The sequence below is a fragment of the Erigeron canadensis genome, chromosome 1, assembly GCF_010389155.1.
Source record: "Erigeron canadensis isolate Cc75 chromosome 1, C_canadensis_v1, whole genome shotgun sequence".
Classification (NCBI taxonomy): Eukaryota; Viridiplantae; Streptophyta; class Magnoliopsida; order Asterales; family Asteraceae; genus Erigeron; species Erigeron canadensis.
In genome coordinates, this window is record NC_057761.1 from 59,143,316 (window position 1) to 59,162,826 (window position 19,511).

A 19,511-nucleotide genomic window follows, 5' to 3' on the forward strand; every position below is an offset into this window, starting at 1 on the left:
GAATCAACGAACCCAACTTTGGCGTTCGTCTTACATGGGTGGTCACTTCCCCTAATCGAGGCACAAGATACAACGAACTTTTTTTAAATCCCCTAGCAATAACTCGATGTTTCTTGAACATCATCCACTTTCCTCCACCAAACTTCGTATCAAAATCATAATCATCCAATTGCCTACCAGAGATTAAACTTGTTTTAAGATCTAAAATGACCTTCACGTTAAGCAAAGTCCAGGTAGTACCGAAAGAAGTATCCAAGACAACATTACCCATGCCAATCACGTCAAGAACCTTACCATTTTCTAGCCTTAACTTTGCCAAAATTGCTCATTTTGACATTCCACATGCAATCAGCACTATGGGTGGCATGAATTGATGCATCAGTCGATGACCCAAGGTTCCAAAAAACTAAGTAACAGTGCATCACCATCATCTAAATCGGAAGCACTGTTAGAAGAAATATTAAAACCTTCATTAGAGTACTTCATATTAGGACTCGAACTCCTAGGATGCCATGTATTAGATATATTAAGCTTAGTATTCCCCTCCTTTTCAGATCCGGTTTGATACAAACAAATTGTTGGTGCTTTACAATATATTACCTTATCTTGTTCGGATATCACATTCGCTCTCAAATGAGTTTGTCAATTCATGCATGCACCTACTATCAATCATTGGGAAGCGGTTAAACGAATTTGAAGATATCTAGATGGCACCTCTACCTATGGTTTACTCATAAAACATATCTCTGGTTCCGGTCTCCGTGCCTTTACGGATGCTCACTAGAACAATTTTCAAGCCTCATCTGATGCAGATTCGGTCGCGTGTCCAAATAAACGGCAATCTATTGGTGGTTTTGCCATTTATTTGGGTTCTAATCTGATCTCATGGATAGCTCGCTAACAACGGATTGTCTCCCGTTCGTCTACATAATCGGAGTACAAAGCTTTGGTTGACACAGTAGCTGAACTCACATAGCTTGAAACTCTCTTATCTAAACTTTGGCATAATAACAAAATTTGTCCAAACTCTTTGGTGTGACAACTTAGGAGCAACCTATCTCTCTGCCTACCCAGTTTTTCATGCCCATACCAAGCATGTCAAAGTAGATTTTCACTTTGTCTGCAAAAAAGTTGCTCAGGGGCGATTGCAAGTACAGTTCATATACACTCATAATCAGATTGTGAACATTTTTACAAAGCCATTGTCAACTCATCGATTTCTCTTTATACGGTCCAAGCTGCACGTCGTTTCCCGGCCTTGGCTTGCGAGAACTATTAGATTAAGCTTAGCATTACAATTGTTCATATTAGAGGAATCTTAATGTAACTTACTTTAGTAGTTATACCCCTTGTCTCTTGTTTATTTAACACAACACAATAATACGATCCAAGGTGGCTCTTTACCCTGTCGTAGAGTCCCAACAACGCACACTCGACCGAGCTCTAGATGCCACAACCTTTACAACAAGTCTTCCTATTCCCCTACTTGCCAACATGTAACATCTTAGAAGAAGATCACGAATGAGTCTGTTCTCACCAAGCTAGTAATGATTGTCACTCACCCGAGCTAACTATCAGACAATGAAGATAGCAATTATACAGCCTTAATCTCATCATCAAACTATATCTTAACTTAAGACAATCTGGATAAGATTGAGTTCAATTTGTTGATGTGCCCGGTCAGTAAGCGCCTCTTTCATTCTCATGGTAAAGAGCTCTCTCATCAGAAATACCTTGTTAGCATCAGAGGGTTTCTCTTCTCATACATATTTGACAACGCCGACATCATACCACTAGCGGTGGTTTCAGATATGATGTTGTAAGCCACATTCTCGTCAAACTCAGTGTAATAACCTCTTTGTCTTTCATATCCTTTGTATCCCAAAGAGCTTCATGCTCTTTATCCATCTTCTCCGCTTCAAACTCAATGGAAGCGTGGTGGGCCCATAACCCACAAGTCCCAGGATTAGAAATAACATGAAAATCCTTGTGATTGTATTATTGAAATTGTATTATAAAGAGATTACAAAAGGTACAAAAAGCTATATTTATAAACTAATCTAAACTTGTCGACCATGTATTATAATAATAATAATAGGACTAAACATCTAATACATGGAAACTAAGTTGTGCACGTTATTATAGATTGCACGGCGGCATTTCACACAATATGTGAAAACTAACCCACGGCTGCAACTAGGGAATTTTATTAATGCTCAGTACAACTATTACAATGCATAGACTTAATATATATATATACATATAGCTAACGGATTAGGGTTTATTGCTCGGTGAACAAGGAAACCTAATAAGGCCCCCTAAACACTTAAACAAAAAAACGGCCCTAGGCTAAAAAGCCCAAAAGCCTTCACAACCCAAAAATAAATACTTTGAGAAACAGTATTAGCACATAAACATGATAACAAGCACCCATGCAATATCACTAGCTTAAGTTCAGGTCAAGAACTCATTATTTCAGAGTGAGAACGTTTTTATGATGAAATTATGGAGAAAAAAAACTTTTAGAATAGCTTTCCCATTTTAGCAATACAAACTCATATAAATAAAAAAATGGCATCAATCTAGTTTCGCTATCATACTTCTCAACAAACTACGAAAAATACCCTCATAATTCAAAGATAATATATACAAGGAGTATGTACTATGTGGAGAGCAATATTTTCAGAACGAGACCAGCCATCGAACCAGTCTTCTTGTTGGTTACTAGTCGGACCGGTGGGTCAGTCAAACTGGATATAAGAACCGGATAGCTCATAAATAATTAAATATATTTGTATACAATGAAGTGACAATTAGTTGATAAAAGATAATGTTATATATGATTTTAGAATCCTTTTGTTAGTCCATTCACGTGTCAAAAGAGCAAACATTTACTTTTAGTAAATATAATTACTGTATTGGTTTTATTTTATTAAATTATTGTATTTTTCATCTCTTCTCCGTGTTTCCTTCTCCCTCTTATATCCAAAATATAAAAAAAAATACGGATGTTTAGAACTAGCTTTTTTTTTAAGCCAAACATATCACACAACTATAGAGACTCAAGAGAGATGAGAGACAAGCAAGTTAAGGCAATAAAGATCCGGCTAATCAAGGGACAAACAGGTAAAGGCGTTTAAGATCTGGCCAAATCAACGATGAAGACACAAGATCCGGCCAAATGAACAGCGGCAACACAAGATCCAGCGTCAACCGCCAGCCTATTTGATCCAAAACGGTTCAACACCCTAAGTCAGACCGCTAGCGTCACCGATCTCCGGTCCAACCGGCCGGTCGTGTCGTGAAAACATTGGTCGAGAGGAGTCAATTTAAAGATACTAAAATCAACTATCTAGACCCTCTTTGCTAGCTATTTGTGATCAAAATAAACATCATTAATTAGCCCTCCCAGTACGTCAGTAGTCCATCAATCCATCTCAACTAAAGAAAATAAAAAATTAACCAAGATAACAATACATACCACAAGACAGAGCACTCAGCTCCCAATAACAAATTTCAACAAAAAAAACTTCCAGAGAGAAAAAACAGAAGTTATGCGGAACTGATGAATAGATTTTTCAAATAAGTTATAAACAGAAAGGCACTTAGGCACATACAAATATACCTGGATTGTCAGAACAGAGAATTTGTTATGAAAAATACTAGTACATACATACCGATATAGAAGCTGAAACATCGACTGGGGCCAGCAAGTGAACATGTTCATCGTTTTGAATGCTTGCAACAACCATTGACATGGAGTCCTCACCATTGTCAGTATACTGGTTATTTGCAGATCCATGAAAGGTTCTACAATATATTTCCAAACCTTGAATCTCCACAACTTTATTTACTTGGCCAGTTCTCACTTTTCCGCTTGATAACCTGACAAATATATTTGAAAAGACGACGAGTTCAGTTATTAATCACAGTTGCATCCTCCCCACTCATTAGTCAATCCAAAGTAACGCACTACATTCAAACCTTTAAAATTTTAAGCGGTCAATCATGGGAAATTGGTGAACCACAAAGACGGGAAGTAGTGGACACGGTGGCGACAACAAGTATGTGATTGATAAGTCAAAGCTTTGAGATATTAAAATAATAACAATAACAATAATTACATTTTTTTTTAAAATGAAGTAATTTGTCTATTTTGCCACAAATAGGCTATACTAAGCAATATGGTTGTAGAATAAGTAAAGATATACCCAGTGAGATTTTGCTTCATTGCAGTCAAACTAGCCAACTTCAAACCGAATACAGTTAGAGCCTGCAAAACATCCCAATTATACTAGTAATGTTCCATCTAATATGTTTTTACAACAGAAAAATTCATCAGCAAACATATAATAGCACAAAACTAGTGATACTCTTCCATCCCTAAACTATATAAAACAGAAAGCGACTTCACTTGCACATAAAAAACTTACTTAACATGGATTTTCCAATTAGTCACTGTATTAGCTAAATTAGAAGTTGCATCTACTGAAAAAAAGAAACCAGGTATTAAGATTGAGACAGGCATTCACATTAACTGTCTAACTCTTGGTATGAGATGGGTTTGGAAATTCCACAGGATAAGGGCTACATAGTTATTTTGTTGAAAATGGACTTCTCAAAACAGTAACTGGAGTGAGTTGGAGAAATATTAGAAGTCAAAGAGATAAACTCCCTTGAGGAAGAATAATTGCCAGTATGATATCAATGTGTCTACAGGAAGGAACCAAATGATGCCCTGGATGATTATTCTGATGTTTCCCAAGATGGTTCCGTCACTTGCAGTCTTAAAGATTACATATGGTGTCTACACAATCTATATTAGTATTGGTAACTTGAAGTTTTGATGTTGAGTTTCCTGCATTAGCTGACTATCACATATGACATGTATTTCATTCTTGAGTAAAAACCTTGCATGGAGGCTGGTGAGTGGAAACTATTATAAAAAAAAAAGGCAATGTAGAATAACCTTAAGAGAGTTCCTCCACTACATATAGCAAAACCGATTACTAGAAAAAGGTTTGTCTACTTCGATGAAGTGACATTCTGCATTGTAATAAAATGTAATAGAACAAAACGGACCTTGTCATTCGACACATCTCCATATACGACATGAATATTCCTGATTGAGACTTGAATGCCATCAATAATCTGGAAAACATGATAGAAATAAGTATCAGTTAAACTACTGTCAAAGCAGTTTACTTATAAAGAGAGTACTACTCCCAAAATGAATAAGATAATACATAAAAACACGTTTAAGCAACCCTGACAAGCAAAAGAAACATACACACAACTGTAAACAATATGATCATTATGTAGCTAAAGCATCAATAAATCTCGCTACCTTCGCTGTAATGTATGAAAGAAATGAGTTCCCAGTCTGATCATCTGCAGAGATACAAAAATGTATTGGCACCAAAATTCCAAAAACATGAATACTATTACATTTTATCAGTTTCATCCAGTGATTAGCACCCCCTTGACTACCTCATACTAAAACATAACAGATTCCGTATTACAGATGATGCGAGCAACTCCCTTTTGTACTACGCTAAAATTCCAAATTAACTTTTTTCCACTAAAAATCAAAATCTGCCAACTTGATGTTGGTCCACAAGTTTCTTTCAATTTCCATATAAAGTAACATTTTATATATCTGACCGATATTAACCAAACAATCTCATTGAACTAAGTCTCATATCAACATATCAAACTCTACATTTTCCGAATTGAATATAGATAAACTAATAATAAGAGAATGTATATATATTCATCGGGATAGCCCTTTACCCAAAAAAAAAGGACAATGTGATACATGGGAAAAATTAGTTACGTTTAAATGAAGCCAACTTTACTGCGTTTCAACTAGTATACAAAGCTTGCAAATCTTTCAACTTCTATTACAAAGACTACCACTGTAGATGACCAACTTCTAAAAACAAGACCTACCACCATCAGTAGTCAGCTACTTTTTACAAGGACTGTAGCCAAGTAGAATGAATCTTAATGCAGCTATGCTTTATCCCAAGCCACTAATATTTAACAGGCAGTCAGCAAGGAAAATAAACCTATGTAGCAAGGAGAAAAACTGAGATCACGCGGAAATTCATGTAGGAAGGGGACAAAACAAAGAGTAAATTCAAGAGCATGTGAAAACAGAGCACAATCAAGAGCTCAGTTGGCATACGAAGTGAACAGCAAAATGGATATAGGAGGCAGCAAATTCGCCAAGGAAAAACAGTCCTGCAGGATGTGAAACATTAGTCATCTTACTACATCTTGTTCCTCACACCTCATTTTCCTGGTATGTGCCATAGCTTCCTTTCAATGAGTCTCTCACCAAGGTGTGAAGCTAGAGTGCCTATTGTACTATAATTGATAAAATAGGTATCACCAAAATGCTATCATTCATTTACAGTGATGTTTACATTTTTTTAGTATTTCCTTCAAGATGACGTTATCATCCAAACTGCTCATATCTTTAAGGGAAAATTTCATATATGCCACTAATAAGCTTCAAAATATCATATATACCCAATTAAATTTCTAAATATCAAAATGCCACTATTAAACTTAAAATATATCAAATTTACCCAAATGATTAAATTAATATAAAATAAAATGTTAAAGTCCTTTAAAATTATTTATAACATATGTAATTGACAATTATACCCTCCTTTTATAATTCTTAATTACATGACATATATGCAACTTAACTTTTGACGATAAACTAATTTATCATTATACCCTCTTAGCTATGACTGTAAATAAAAGTCATTAACTTTTCATAAGTGAAACCTTTGAAATGTACACCTGTTAAATATCATCAACACTCCATCCAGTTAACTTACACAATGGAAAAAAACTCAATTCGAGAGTGAAAACAGTAACATACATGTCTACATAGTAATGTAAAAACATACGATTATCATGCTTCTATTCTCAATTATTAGCCAATGATATAGGTGCCTCCTTACCAATATATCCCATCGGCTAAGACCAAAAAGAATGATGGACTTATGAAAAATTAACTAAAAGAATGATCAAGTACCATCTTAAAAAATAATACTTCGTATGATTAAGGAGATAACTAGATAAGTATCAATATTACCTGATTAAATTGATTTGGAGACCGAGAGAAGGAATGGTAGGAAAATAATGGCTCAATATGATAATCATAGGGTTAATCACATATACATAAATATTGGCCAACCTACTTGATCTTATGGAGGGAAAAAATGCGGGTGTGTGGAGGGGAAAAAACGAAGATCTTGTGTAATTAAATTAGTGATTATTAATAAAGGGTATAATCGTTAATTACAAATGTTATTTATAATTTTAATAATGTTTAACATTTAATTTAATTAAATAAAACTATATGAATAAGTTTGATATATTTTATGTTTAATAATGGCATTTTTGATATTTAGAAATTTAATTGGGCATATTTGATATTTTAAAGCTTATTAGTGGCATACATGAAATTTTCCCTTACAACGCAAGATACTAGAGTAGTTCATAACGAAAGCTCATCCATGGTTCAAATATGGATATCACATGATGACAGTTCTTTGCATACGAATAGCATATGTCCCTGTGCAATCTAAGATGGAAGATAATAATTCTAATATTAGCGCCTATAGTCCGAGCCTGGATTTCGACAGGAGAAAAGACAGATTTTCAAGCAAAGTTGCCTGCTGTTAGTATCAATAACTTTATTAAGCTACGTATCAATCTAATCAGGTTCCAATGAGAAAAGGATATCAGCGTCTCATGGTAAACTCACCAAGGGAAAAAAAAACATAAATTTAAGAAGAGGGGGAGTAGACCCAAGAGCTAAAGAAATTTGGTTAGATAGTATAACAAAACTACCCTTAAAAATCCAATAAACTTTGCACGTCCGAGTATAATTGACTTTTCCAACATAAGATAATGCAACAGGATTTGAGAGACATAAATCCTTTTCACATTCTTAGAACACAATTCAAGTGATTATTCTTTAGTCATCTATTATCCAAAAACTAGAGTTGTCTAAGTATTAAAACATGCCATATCAGTGTACAATGAAAAACATGAGTTAATGCAGGTGATACATGGAAAAAAGTAACTCACCACATACACGTTGCGATAACTTTGCCAGCTCTGCTGTAGCAAGTTTGGCCTTTTTTCCAGCAAATTCTCTTCTTTCAACATTGTCGGTGCTCCACTACAATAAAATAATTGTTTATAAACTGAATATAATAATATTAACTGATATAAGCTCCAAACCTAGCGGGAACCCAAATTTTATTACATGATTAACTCATCAGCAACGGATTGTAGTTGAGACTTAAGAGAAATTGAAGGATATACATTAACTTTAAAAACCTAATCACCTAAATAATAAAATCCATTACTCCAGTGGATCTCTGTATAAGTTCCAAAATCCAAACCAAGTGGTCTTGCCCTTATGGCAGATGGCAGTTATTGGAAGCGATATGTGTCATTCAGCATTTATCATAGCTGATAGGAATATCAAAGCATTGTAAAACGATATAATACTTACCTCTTCATCCTTGCGTTGGGAGGCACAAACTAATATATCCTCCAAAACTATTATAATAGGGTCCCAGCCGAGCTTTTTCCAGGGGATTCTAATGCTTAGCCTCCCAACACGACCTACCAAACACTACAGATGTCAATAAGGGGCAAAGAGAAACAATAAAAGCAGGATAAAGAAAAGAATCTTAATATGAGAAGCCAATAGCAACTACATTAAATCAGATAACTAATTTCAGCTACTACAACTACACTTTTATGGCACCGCACATATCTTCACTGTGGTGAAGAAGAGAAACACAAAATAGCACTACTCCCCCACTAAAAATATAACCTTGTTTGTATGGGAAATGTTATTATTAATACCAACTAATGCTACTTTTCAGAGAATCAGAGATATTCCTAACTAGATCCTTCAAAGCATACAAGCATATAAATGTAAAGCTAAAGAAGTTGTATTGCATTAAAAATAAGTTTTTAAACAATATTCAAAATGTTAGATGTTTTAATTTGTTCCTTGCACGAACTTCACAATATATTCGACAAAACAACTCTGCTTATGTAGAGAAACTATCTATACATTCAATCATTTAAGTCAGCTACACATGTTACACATAAGAGCTATGCTAGCTCAAAAATTGATTGTGAAATTCTGATCATTGCATGATACATATGTAAGATTACATGTATCTTTGCACTCTAGATGATAGATCTAAAATGAAGGTATTTGCACCGGACATTTACAGCTTAAACATCCCATCAATAATAGATACGCACAAAACGTATAGTAAGTTTAAGTTGACGATGATCACCTTGCTTGAGAGCAAATGGAAGTTCAAGGTAATCAAAAGCTTCTAAGATTAACTCCACATTTTCCAATAACACTTCCTCTGCATTTAGTGTCAAACACAAATACAACTTCAGTGATTTGAAAAAGATAAAAAAAAAATGTAAATTTAAATTCTAAAATCCATGTAAAGAACCAGCATAAGTATAAAAAGAAAAATTTAAAATCGGGAAAAAACGTAGCATCCGTAACTGATGTGGACAAAGAAAAATATGGATTAGTTTGGCTGTCAACTGACATTAGTGAGGCATATCTCTGCTAATTTCCTTTGTTGTCCGTTATCGTATTGTATCTTTAATCATTTATAAAATTAAAAAAGGTGGCCTCTTTACCTAAAAAAACTAATGTGGCCAATATGTATTATAATTTACATTATATATAGAGAAATTGAAAAATACGGATATAAAAAAAACCATCGAGTTGAATAATTAATAAATCTAGATAATATATGTCATGAAAGGTAACAAACCACTTCTGATGAAGAAAAAATTCACATCAACAAAAGCTCAGGATAAATAATGGTGGGGAGTTACCGTTCCATAATGTGATCTTGAGTTGCTCCCTGTGTATATCTTTAATATACCGGCCAAGATAACCTAATATCAGCTGCCGCACTAAACCTTCAAACATTTCCTATACAGTCATCAAATACTGCATTATTATAACAGTAATCACAAATATCCCGCTTATGCCAGGATTATACCAAAATACCCCCCTTATGCCAGGATTGGATACAATTGTTGTTGTTGTATTAGTAGTTTAGTACAGTAATTACGCACAATAGGATTTAAAAATTCTTAATAGACACATGGCAAATTTGATAGGAAAAGAACATTTGGCTAGAAACATAAGAACTACAAATTATATCCTAAACAAGATTTCGAGCCATCAAAGTTGACAAATGAAATCACTATAACCTAAATCTCCGTTTATGTTGTTCATTGTAGTTATAACACATATATAGACAAACCAAATGATTATAGATCAACTTGTACCGCCACTATATGACCACATGGGCCCACATATGAAGGCTTCAAGTCACAGGTTCAAACTCCGCCAAAGGCAAGTGGAAAAACTATATCTTGTAATTCATGTGTGAGAATGGTGAATCACCGAGCATGAGTTCTATTCGGTGTGTAGTTTGTGCACCAAGACTCGACCAGCGGGTTCCCACACATTTACCCTTTTTTAACATATATACAAACAAATTCACTTTGATTTAACACATTTGGATATCCATTTGTGTTTATGTATATAAAACACAGGTCTTCCATTGAGAACACCTTTAAAATAAAAACGGCAAAAAAAACTTAAAATTGATGCTTTTGCATCTCAAAAAAACCCTAATACATGGATGCATTGATGCAGATTTCTATCATTTGTCGAAAAAATAAAATATTTAAAATTTTAATGCACATCATAAAACAAAAAGTGTTATTATCTCGATTTTGACGTATTAATGTGTCTTTTAAACTTATAATAATGATAATATACAAAACACACACTTCATCAAAGTGGAATATTTGAATGTTCTCCCACCATGCTCTTATTTTAAGGTTGGATGTATTTGATTAAAAGTTTAAAACTATATATACATACATATATATATATACACATTAGTACTGTCTGCGTCACACCTCCCCATAGCCCGCTTATGCCAGGATTGGGTACAGTTGTTGTTTGTGTAACTGTAAGTGACGTGATGAAGGTCTAACAGTTGAGTGATTAGTGATTACGTCATTAATCAAATTATAAATAGAAATACGGAAATCAGAAATCAAAGCATTATGTTACAAAATAATAAAATATAAGTCTCAAAACCTAAGTAACTGACTAGTAATTACCACGAGAAGAATCTGGCTAGTGAAAACAGCATTGATACATGAACACGGAGGTATACGACGATGATGGTGGTGGTTGCCGGTAGAAAGACGGCGGGAGACGGTGGAGGGAGAAGGGGGATTGTTCGCCGGTGATTGAAATAAGTGACGGAAGGAGAAAGGGTGTTTGGAATTATTTTTTTTATCTTTTAATTTTTTTTCTGTGAACGGTAAAATTTTGTTTACTCCGTAGTACCGTATATAACCAGCTCGAATAAAAAACAAATTCGTCGGAGCTAGCTTGGTAAAAAAGAAACGGTAACTTTGTTTCCATTTTAATTTTAACTAACTAGTTATTGTATCCACGCGTTACCGCGGGGTACGCTTTTTACACGACAAAATTTTGGACTCAAATTTATGTCAAATATTCGAATTAAAAATTTATAAAAGACACTTAAACCCGTAACAATAACAATAAAAAATTGTAAAAGAGTTATAAGATATATAAAAACATAAGCAATAACTATATTAATGTTTTAAATATAATATGAACGTAAGACTTAAGCAGTAAAATCATAACCATGTAAAAGTTATTTGATTAAAACATAATAACCTAAAAATTTAATGGGAAGAAAAAAAAACGAAAACTTTGATGTAGGGCAAATTTAAAAACGTTATATATATATATATAAGCGGATAAAAATAGTCAAAATCAAGTGTTTAAAAGTAAAATCCTAACCAAGTGAAAGTTATTTGATGAAAAGATGAGAAAGTTTATGAGGTTAAATCAAAAATGGTAAAAAGTTATTATGTGCTATAGGAGCTTTGTATATTTCACGCTTAACGTATTTGTAGATTTATATAGCTTTTTAGTATATTATAAATAAATATCGTTATTACTACAATCTGGCTAAAAGAAGAAAGGTGGTGATGCACGTGTGGTGTTGGGCTAAAAGAAAGGATGAAACAATCAAGTGGGCAGCCTACTTTTGGTCCTTATGCTAGTTTGAAGTCAACAGCCCAACATTAGATAAAGAAGCAAGGTAGGCCTTAGCCCTTGTCTAGTGTGAGTCCAGCCCAAATGAAGAAAAGATAAGCGGCAGCCTTTTGGCTTTGTACGCACGACATCAAAGATAAAAGGAAAAGGTAACCTCAAGTTGTACGTGGGCTCCACCAAAATATTAAAATAAAAATAGTTGTGAGATGGCACAAACATCAAGCAACGGGTTTTAATTATATATATAGAATTATTATAATTATAATGAGATATAATTTTATATTATCATTGTTGGCGAAGGACTTTTGGTGGTAACTGGGGATGAGCATAAAGCCCGGAAACCCGAAAACCGGCCTAAGACCGACCGAACCCGGACCCACCCGACCCGGATCGAATGCCAAACGGTCCGGTCCTCGGTTCCTAGTTTAAGGTAAATTCAGTTCTCGGGTCGGTTCGGTCCAAACCCGGAAATAACACTAATATGTATGTTGTGGGTATTGGGTTAAGATTTTCTCGTTTTTATACTGATATGTATTAAGGATTCAACAAATCTTATCTACAAAAACTAAACTAATAAGTTTTAGTTTTAGTTTTGGAAAACTAGACGTTTCCCTCTACCTCTCGATCTGATCATACACACGCAACTGAATTTTTAAATACCACTTAATATTCAACTTAACAAAAAAAAACCTACCACAATCTTCCTTCAATTTTTTTTTTGTTCGAAAATCATATTACAAGAACAATGTCATAGAATGAAATGGAAATTTGGAAATGTAATTTTATTGTTCTCGTTCTTCTGTTTCTTTTGGTTACATATAGTAACTTACATTCTGCCTTGTAATTTTGCATTTTGTTGATGCGTATTCTGTTTCTTGTTTATGTTGATGTATGTCACATACATATAGGTGGGATGAAGCCTAACTTTTATAGCCCAACAAAGTTCATATTAAAAAACGGGCCTAATCGGGTAGAACCGAGACCGGACCGATAATTTTCGGGTTAGACCGAACCGAACTGATCACTAATAGGGTCGGTCTTCGGTTCCTAGTTTGTGCATTTTTCGGGTTTCGGGTTTTGTCGGTCCGGTCCGGTGCTCATCCTTAGTGGTAACAGATGCAACAATTAATATAAAGGAAATAGATATCCGATTTTTTTTAAGAATCTTAAATATTAAAAATTAAACAGGTTTGGAAGTGGGGGTTCAAAACATTCGAGACCGAACCCGTAATCTGAAATATCCAAAAATGCGATTCGATATCCGAAAATTCGGATATCCAAAAAAAGGATATCCCGTTTTTGGATTTGGATATCGGATGGAGTTTTCAAAAATTTCAGATATTTGTATCAGGCACTCCACCACTACATCGTTTCATTGGCGATCTTAGTCCTTATCTGTTTCATTCTAAGTAAAAATTTCAATTCATGGTATATTTAATTTTCTCTTGATCATGATTAAATAAGAATATACTTAGGGGAGGCCTGGTTGGGGGGTTTTGGGGGGTAGGTAATGAAAAGATATGTCTGGTTGTACCAAGCAAAGGTAATGAATGCTCAGAAGTAGGCAGTGAGGTATTACCCAACAAATTGAGGGGTAAGGTAATCATTGCTTATAAATTTCTTCTTCTACCTTCTTTTCTCCTTTTTCTCCCGAGACTTTGTTTTTTCTTCCGCCAAGACTTGTTATAATCCACCGCTGCCACTCGATATCACCTCCAACAGCCGTCATCTTACCATCACCGCCTACAATCACCATTACCTCCAACAGCCGCCAACACCCATCCACCTAAACACCCCCACCAGCCATCATCCTTCGAAAAGCAAGTTCCACCACCGGCAATCAACCACCACATGATTTCAGATGGGTGTATGCATGACTTGTATATATATATGTGTGTGTGTGTGTGTCTTATATATATATATGTGTGTGTGTGTAGTTGTATGGTGGCCGGAAAGATTATTGTGATGGTGGGCGGTGATCAATATTTTTGGTGGTCGTTGATGTTTATTATGAGAGAAAGAGAGGAATGAGTTGTAAAAGTGCGTGAACCTTTCAAGAAAAAAAAATTAGAGTGTGAGTTGTATACATATATATTATAATTACATATAGATATAATAATGATAATAATTGTTACTGTATTTTAATTTTTGAAAAGCTACAGAAGCATACAACACCCATAGAAATTATGTTGCGTATATTATTGTTCTATGTTCTATATGGAAGGTTAACAACACCAATGATTACCGAGTATAACCAAGCAACTTCTATATAATGATAATGATAGTATTACTTAGCATTCTATTGTATTTCCTTTCCCATTCCTTCACATGAACCGGACACCCCCTTAGTTTTCTTTTAAAATTTTAATGAAATTAGATAAATACAAAACTAAGAAAATAATACTAGGAGGACGTAAAACAATGGTATGTCAATATCAATTTATAAGAAAACAATCATGGTTACCTGTATTTTACTTTTTTTGAGTTTTGAATCCATAGCAAATCAAAGAGGAGCAAAATTTTAGTTTATTAGATTGTTGGAATAGTTATCTAACTCATTAATAAATAATAAGTATCAAAATGTTAAAGTTTAGCTTAAATGCAAGTAAAGAAAAGAAAGTGCATTATGGAAAAGGGATGTGAGCAGCTAGAATGAAAATGTAAGGGAGAGAGCGGCTTTAATACCTTTGGTTGTGAAAGCACCTAGTCACACTTAATAAACTAGGTCTCCAAAGTTAATCTCCCTAAGACCTTCAAAAAGATTAAGCCGACCTTGAGATTTAAGATGGGAGCTCGAGTTCGTGTCCATGATTAACAAAAATTTGTCTCGTACCCGGCTCTTTTGGGTCGGAAATCCTTGTTTTGTTATATACCCAAGAGTCCAAAACCATATTTTAAGCCTTCAAAAACACGCATAACCATTGTTTACAATATAGAAAAACTAAATGCATGGTAACAAAAAACACATATGAACTATTATATAGTCATATTGACTTTTTGCATAGTCCTCATGATTTTCACCCATATTTATGTTTTACATATTTGAGCTCATTTTTTTTTTATTATAATATGATGACATTAGTTAACTCTCAAAATTTTGGGGTTTTGAGTCTTAGTTCAATAGTTTTATGACTTTGTCATATTTAACATCTACTTTTGTTGACGATAACTAATCTAACATTAGAAGTAAAGAAAAACATGTTATTATGAATTTTATTGTGGTTGGATTATTACGGTCCAATCGCCTTAGTGGCTCAAAAGCATCATACAACTGAGACAACTAAACTTTGCCTTCCTTGCAACATGGTGAGAATGTAGGTGTGGTAAGGTTATTCTTCGTTCTCTCTTCATACCTCATGATTGTGTCACAAGAAAGGCACTTGAATGTCGATCTTCCCGGATAAAAATAAGCAATGGGTGTTGGTCCCCCCGTACAAACAAAACGGGTACGGTTAGTAGCCAATAAGCGTATAAACCCAGCAAAAATCTATTCAAACATAGCATAGCATCTTGATGATAGCTAATATGAGAGCTTGAGATTCGGTGCTTTGAGTCTAATTAGAAATAAGTGCAGATGTTCATAAATTAAACGATTGTAGTAATAAAATAATCATAGTCTAATTAGAAATAAGTGCAGATATTCATAAATTACAGGATGATTGCCAGTAATAAAATATAAAAACAACAATGATAAAGGAATGTGTGGGGAGAGGTCAATCTGAATAGCAAATATATCTACTGAAACTTAATGAGGATTTGATCAGTAACTAAAATACGCTATTAGCACTAGCACAAAAATTGAAATATGAAGTGAGATACATCTTGCTTGAGACATTGAGGGAGTAATAGATCGACACGGGAGAATGTTGAAACCATGTTAATGTGACCGTCACTGATCGTTTATCATTCGTGATATGATAATTGACGATAATTAAAATCCCTATGTCTAGTAAATATATGATGGGCGTATTTGCTCTTAAGACATAATATAGGGTTTCCCATTAGGTGATTGAAACTACAGGGGACTTATATGACACATATAAACACCAGGGGCTAAACGGTAACATTTTACATTATAAATAGAATGTTAATGTCTCTCATCTATCTATACTACTAAAGGAGATTAGATGATGACCTAGGCAAAGGGTATGTGTCAAACATTTAGGGTGTCCACATAAGAAAAATGAGTTGGCTGATGATGCAATTAACTTGGATTTTCTATTTATTAAATTAAACTTTTAATTAAGCTTAGAGCTTCCTTTATAAGATTCTTTTATTATCTGTTTTTTTATTTATTTGTAATCTTGGGCTTTGAAAACTTTCATAGGAAGATTACTATCTCTTTCCATACATCCAACCATTTTCTTTAAAGTACAAAATACAACTTTTTTCTCTCACTTTTCACATAATCAAATGTTCTCCATTTGTTCTCAATCTACAAGGTAAAAATTCATTCCAAAAAAATATTCAGTGTTTTTAATATTTATTCTGATATTTGAAAATAGTTTGACAAAGTTATTGTATTTATTTTTTGAATTTGATTCCGATCTATACAAGTGAATGAACAAAAAACCCTTTGTAAGTTTTTCTATTGGCTTCTTCATCTCCATCTTCTTCTCGGTCATCCATTTTCATCAATCGATTTTTAATGTTAATATTGATGTTGTATTTTTATATGTATATGCAATGTATTTTTAGCTTATTTCTGTTTTTTTCGTCATCATCATGTTTCAATATATAGAACTATATAGAAGGTATGTTTTATATATTTCATATCTGCTTATTTATCTTGCTAATTTTTTTCATTTTATTATTTTTTTTAGATCTGAAAATATAGATGATGATTCATATTTTGAAGATGTTTAAGCATTAAAGCTTAAAAGGTACCTTATCTCATGGAAGTGTCTCATAGGTCATACCATTTTATATATTTTTTTAGTTTTTGTTGAAATTTAAAGTTTTAACATTGAAGATAATTCATATATATTGTGCATACTATACTTCAAAATATATTTAATGAGGTACAATTAGATTAAGTGTTAAAAATAATTCTTGGTTGGAGGCTTGAAAATCCATCCCTGCCAAAAGCTAGATATGTTTAATTTTGAATGATTTATTTTCCAGTTTGGCATATTATCATAATTAGGTATAGTTTTGTGAAAACTTTTGTATCGTAAGGTCTTCATTTTGTAGGTATTGGAAAGGCTTGATGCGATTCTTGATGTTCGTTGGGCTTATGACTCAAGTTGAGATCGATATTATCATCCCAAAAGGATATTCAGGTAAGTGTCTTAGTTAATAAAGGAACTTATGTGAAATTTTGATACATGGAAAATAAATGCAATAAGAAAGGTGTAATATTTATGGTTGTTTGTTGAAATGTATATGGGTAAAAATTTATTTAGTAACTTTAATTTTTCAATATAGGTTTGTTACTTTTACAACTAACAAGATGGGTGGTTTAGATTATGGGTCAAAATGGGTTTAGGTGTATATGTCAAAAAGTTTGCTACATTGATTTTGTTAGATAATTCTTCAAAGTGTGTTAACATGTTTTTTTAATTGGTCATTTTATCTGGTTCCTTATAAGAGAAGATCCACCGCGTAACCTGTACGAACACAGCAAATTGACTCGCAGTTCCAAAAAGTAACCAATCCAAGAATTGATGGATTTGGTAGAGTGCCAGTCACAACACTAGAACCAAGTTAGGTGAGCTTGAAGGCATCGGTTTCAGCCCTTAGTTGCAAGATGATCTACCTGATAATGACTGATAACTATAGCAATAACTATAAAAAAAAGTACTCTCCTATTAAATTAGAAAGGGATTCTTCTTAAATAGATAGAAAAGGCCTTCTTTTTATCGGGCTTGTGAAGGAAAGGCAATAGCAGCCCTCTCTGAAACTTAAAGATCCTACTCACGTTCACTTTAAGGGCTGATTCAACTAGCACTGGTTACGTCCTTCTTTCAAACATAGTCTGATTGAACACTATGAAAATCTTTCATTCGGCAAGAGATTCAATAGAAATTGGTTGGCTATTCTTTTCTATTGAAAAGGAGTCAGTTGTCTGCGCGAGTCATCTTTGAACAAAATTCAGTTGGAGATCATGTGAACAAGTCATTCAAGTGAGTTCATTTTACTCAGTGTCTAATAATTAATCTTAGTGTTGGATTTGTCATGAGCTTTTGTTATTTGTCATGTCACATGGGGTGTAATAGTCAACTTTCAAAAGATACATATATAGATTCAAATGACTTACATATATATATATATATATGTGTGTGTGTGTGTGTGTGTGTATGTAATTTAGATGATATGAATAAAAGTCCACAAGATGCAAACTACATCATGGATTTTCTTATTAATTAAATTTTATTTGAATGTAAACTAAGTTCCATCTTTGCTGCAATTGCAGGGTTCATGAACATGTTCTCCAATGAGCAAAAGAAAAGGCCAAGGCCTATAGATTGGTCGTGTACTGCCAACAGAAGATAACTACGAAGCATCATGAAGGCATTGGGTGACCACTTAATGTGAGTCTATTTATTACATTACACTTATGAGATTATTAACCAGATTTTTTGTGATTGTTACATATGCATCTTTTCTTAATTTTTTGATTAAATTACAAGGTTTTTTAAGAAAGGTAAAACTATTGAGTTAGAAAGAAATGGGTTGGACATATAGTTTATTGAGATATATATCTCCTATTGTTGCTCTTGATATCATAAAAATCTAAAATCGTAAATCAAATTTTTATACAAGTATGCTATAATATTGTGACTAATAATCAAATAATAACAAGAAGACAAAAGAAGTCAGAGATGATGGAATGTTATAGACAAAATATATGTCTTGAGTGTTCTTTTTTTTGTCATTATGGTTAACGTTGCATTTATATTTGGATGGAAGAAGCTGTTTTATTTTTATATTTTATTTTTTACCATTAGTACTAACTATTTCTTTTTACTATTAAGTACAAGAATTTGGTCAAAACGGTAATCTTGTGTGTAAGTATAACTTAGTGATAAGATATTTCATGATGATAATAAGTGCAATGGTTGACTAAGAAGCAGGTTGATTAGGAACATTTGCAGGGTAACTTTACATGGTTCCATGCACAAAAAGTACATAAGTCGTATTACTCTTCTCAAGAATTCAAAATTTTGGTTGTTTTGGTTATAACAAATTCATATTATAATCTTTATTAGTACTTATTTTGGTCGTATTGGTTTCTTTTTCGATTTTTTGTTATATATTGTGATGATTTTATTTTGGTTCTGTTGCTTACCAGGACGTGGATTAA

General features: G+C 33.4%; 1 protein-coding gene across 1 annotated transcript in view; it reads right to left on the bottom strand.

Moving 5' to 3' along the window:
- Positions 1–11,417, bottom strand: part of LOC122607220 — a 35,190-nt gene extending 23,773 nt beyond the window's left edge. The window contains exons 1-9 of the mRNA XM_043780155.1: positions 11,233–11,417; positions 9,922–10,021; positions 9,354–9,431; positions 8,549–8,661; positions 8,116–8,209; positions 5,348–5,391; positions 5,083–5,151; positions 4,212–4,273; positions 3,678–3,885 (exon numbers count right to left, since the gene is read on the bottom strand). Of these exons, the coding sequence (XP_043636090.1) occupies positions 3,678–3,885; positions 4,212–4,273; positions 5,083–5,151; positions 5,348–5,391; positions 8,116–8,209; positions 8,549–8,661; positions 9,354–9,431; positions 9,922–10,018 (765 nt within the window). The 5' untranslated portion in view covers positions 10,019–10,021; positions 11,233–11,417. The remainder of the gene's footprint in view (positions 1–3,677; positions 3,886–4,211; positions 4,274–5,082; positions 5,152–5,347; positions 5,392–8,115; positions 8,210–8,548; positions 8,662–9,353; positions 9,432–9,921; positions 10,022–11,232) is intronic.
- Positions 11,418–19,511: the final 8,094 nt, after the last annotated feature.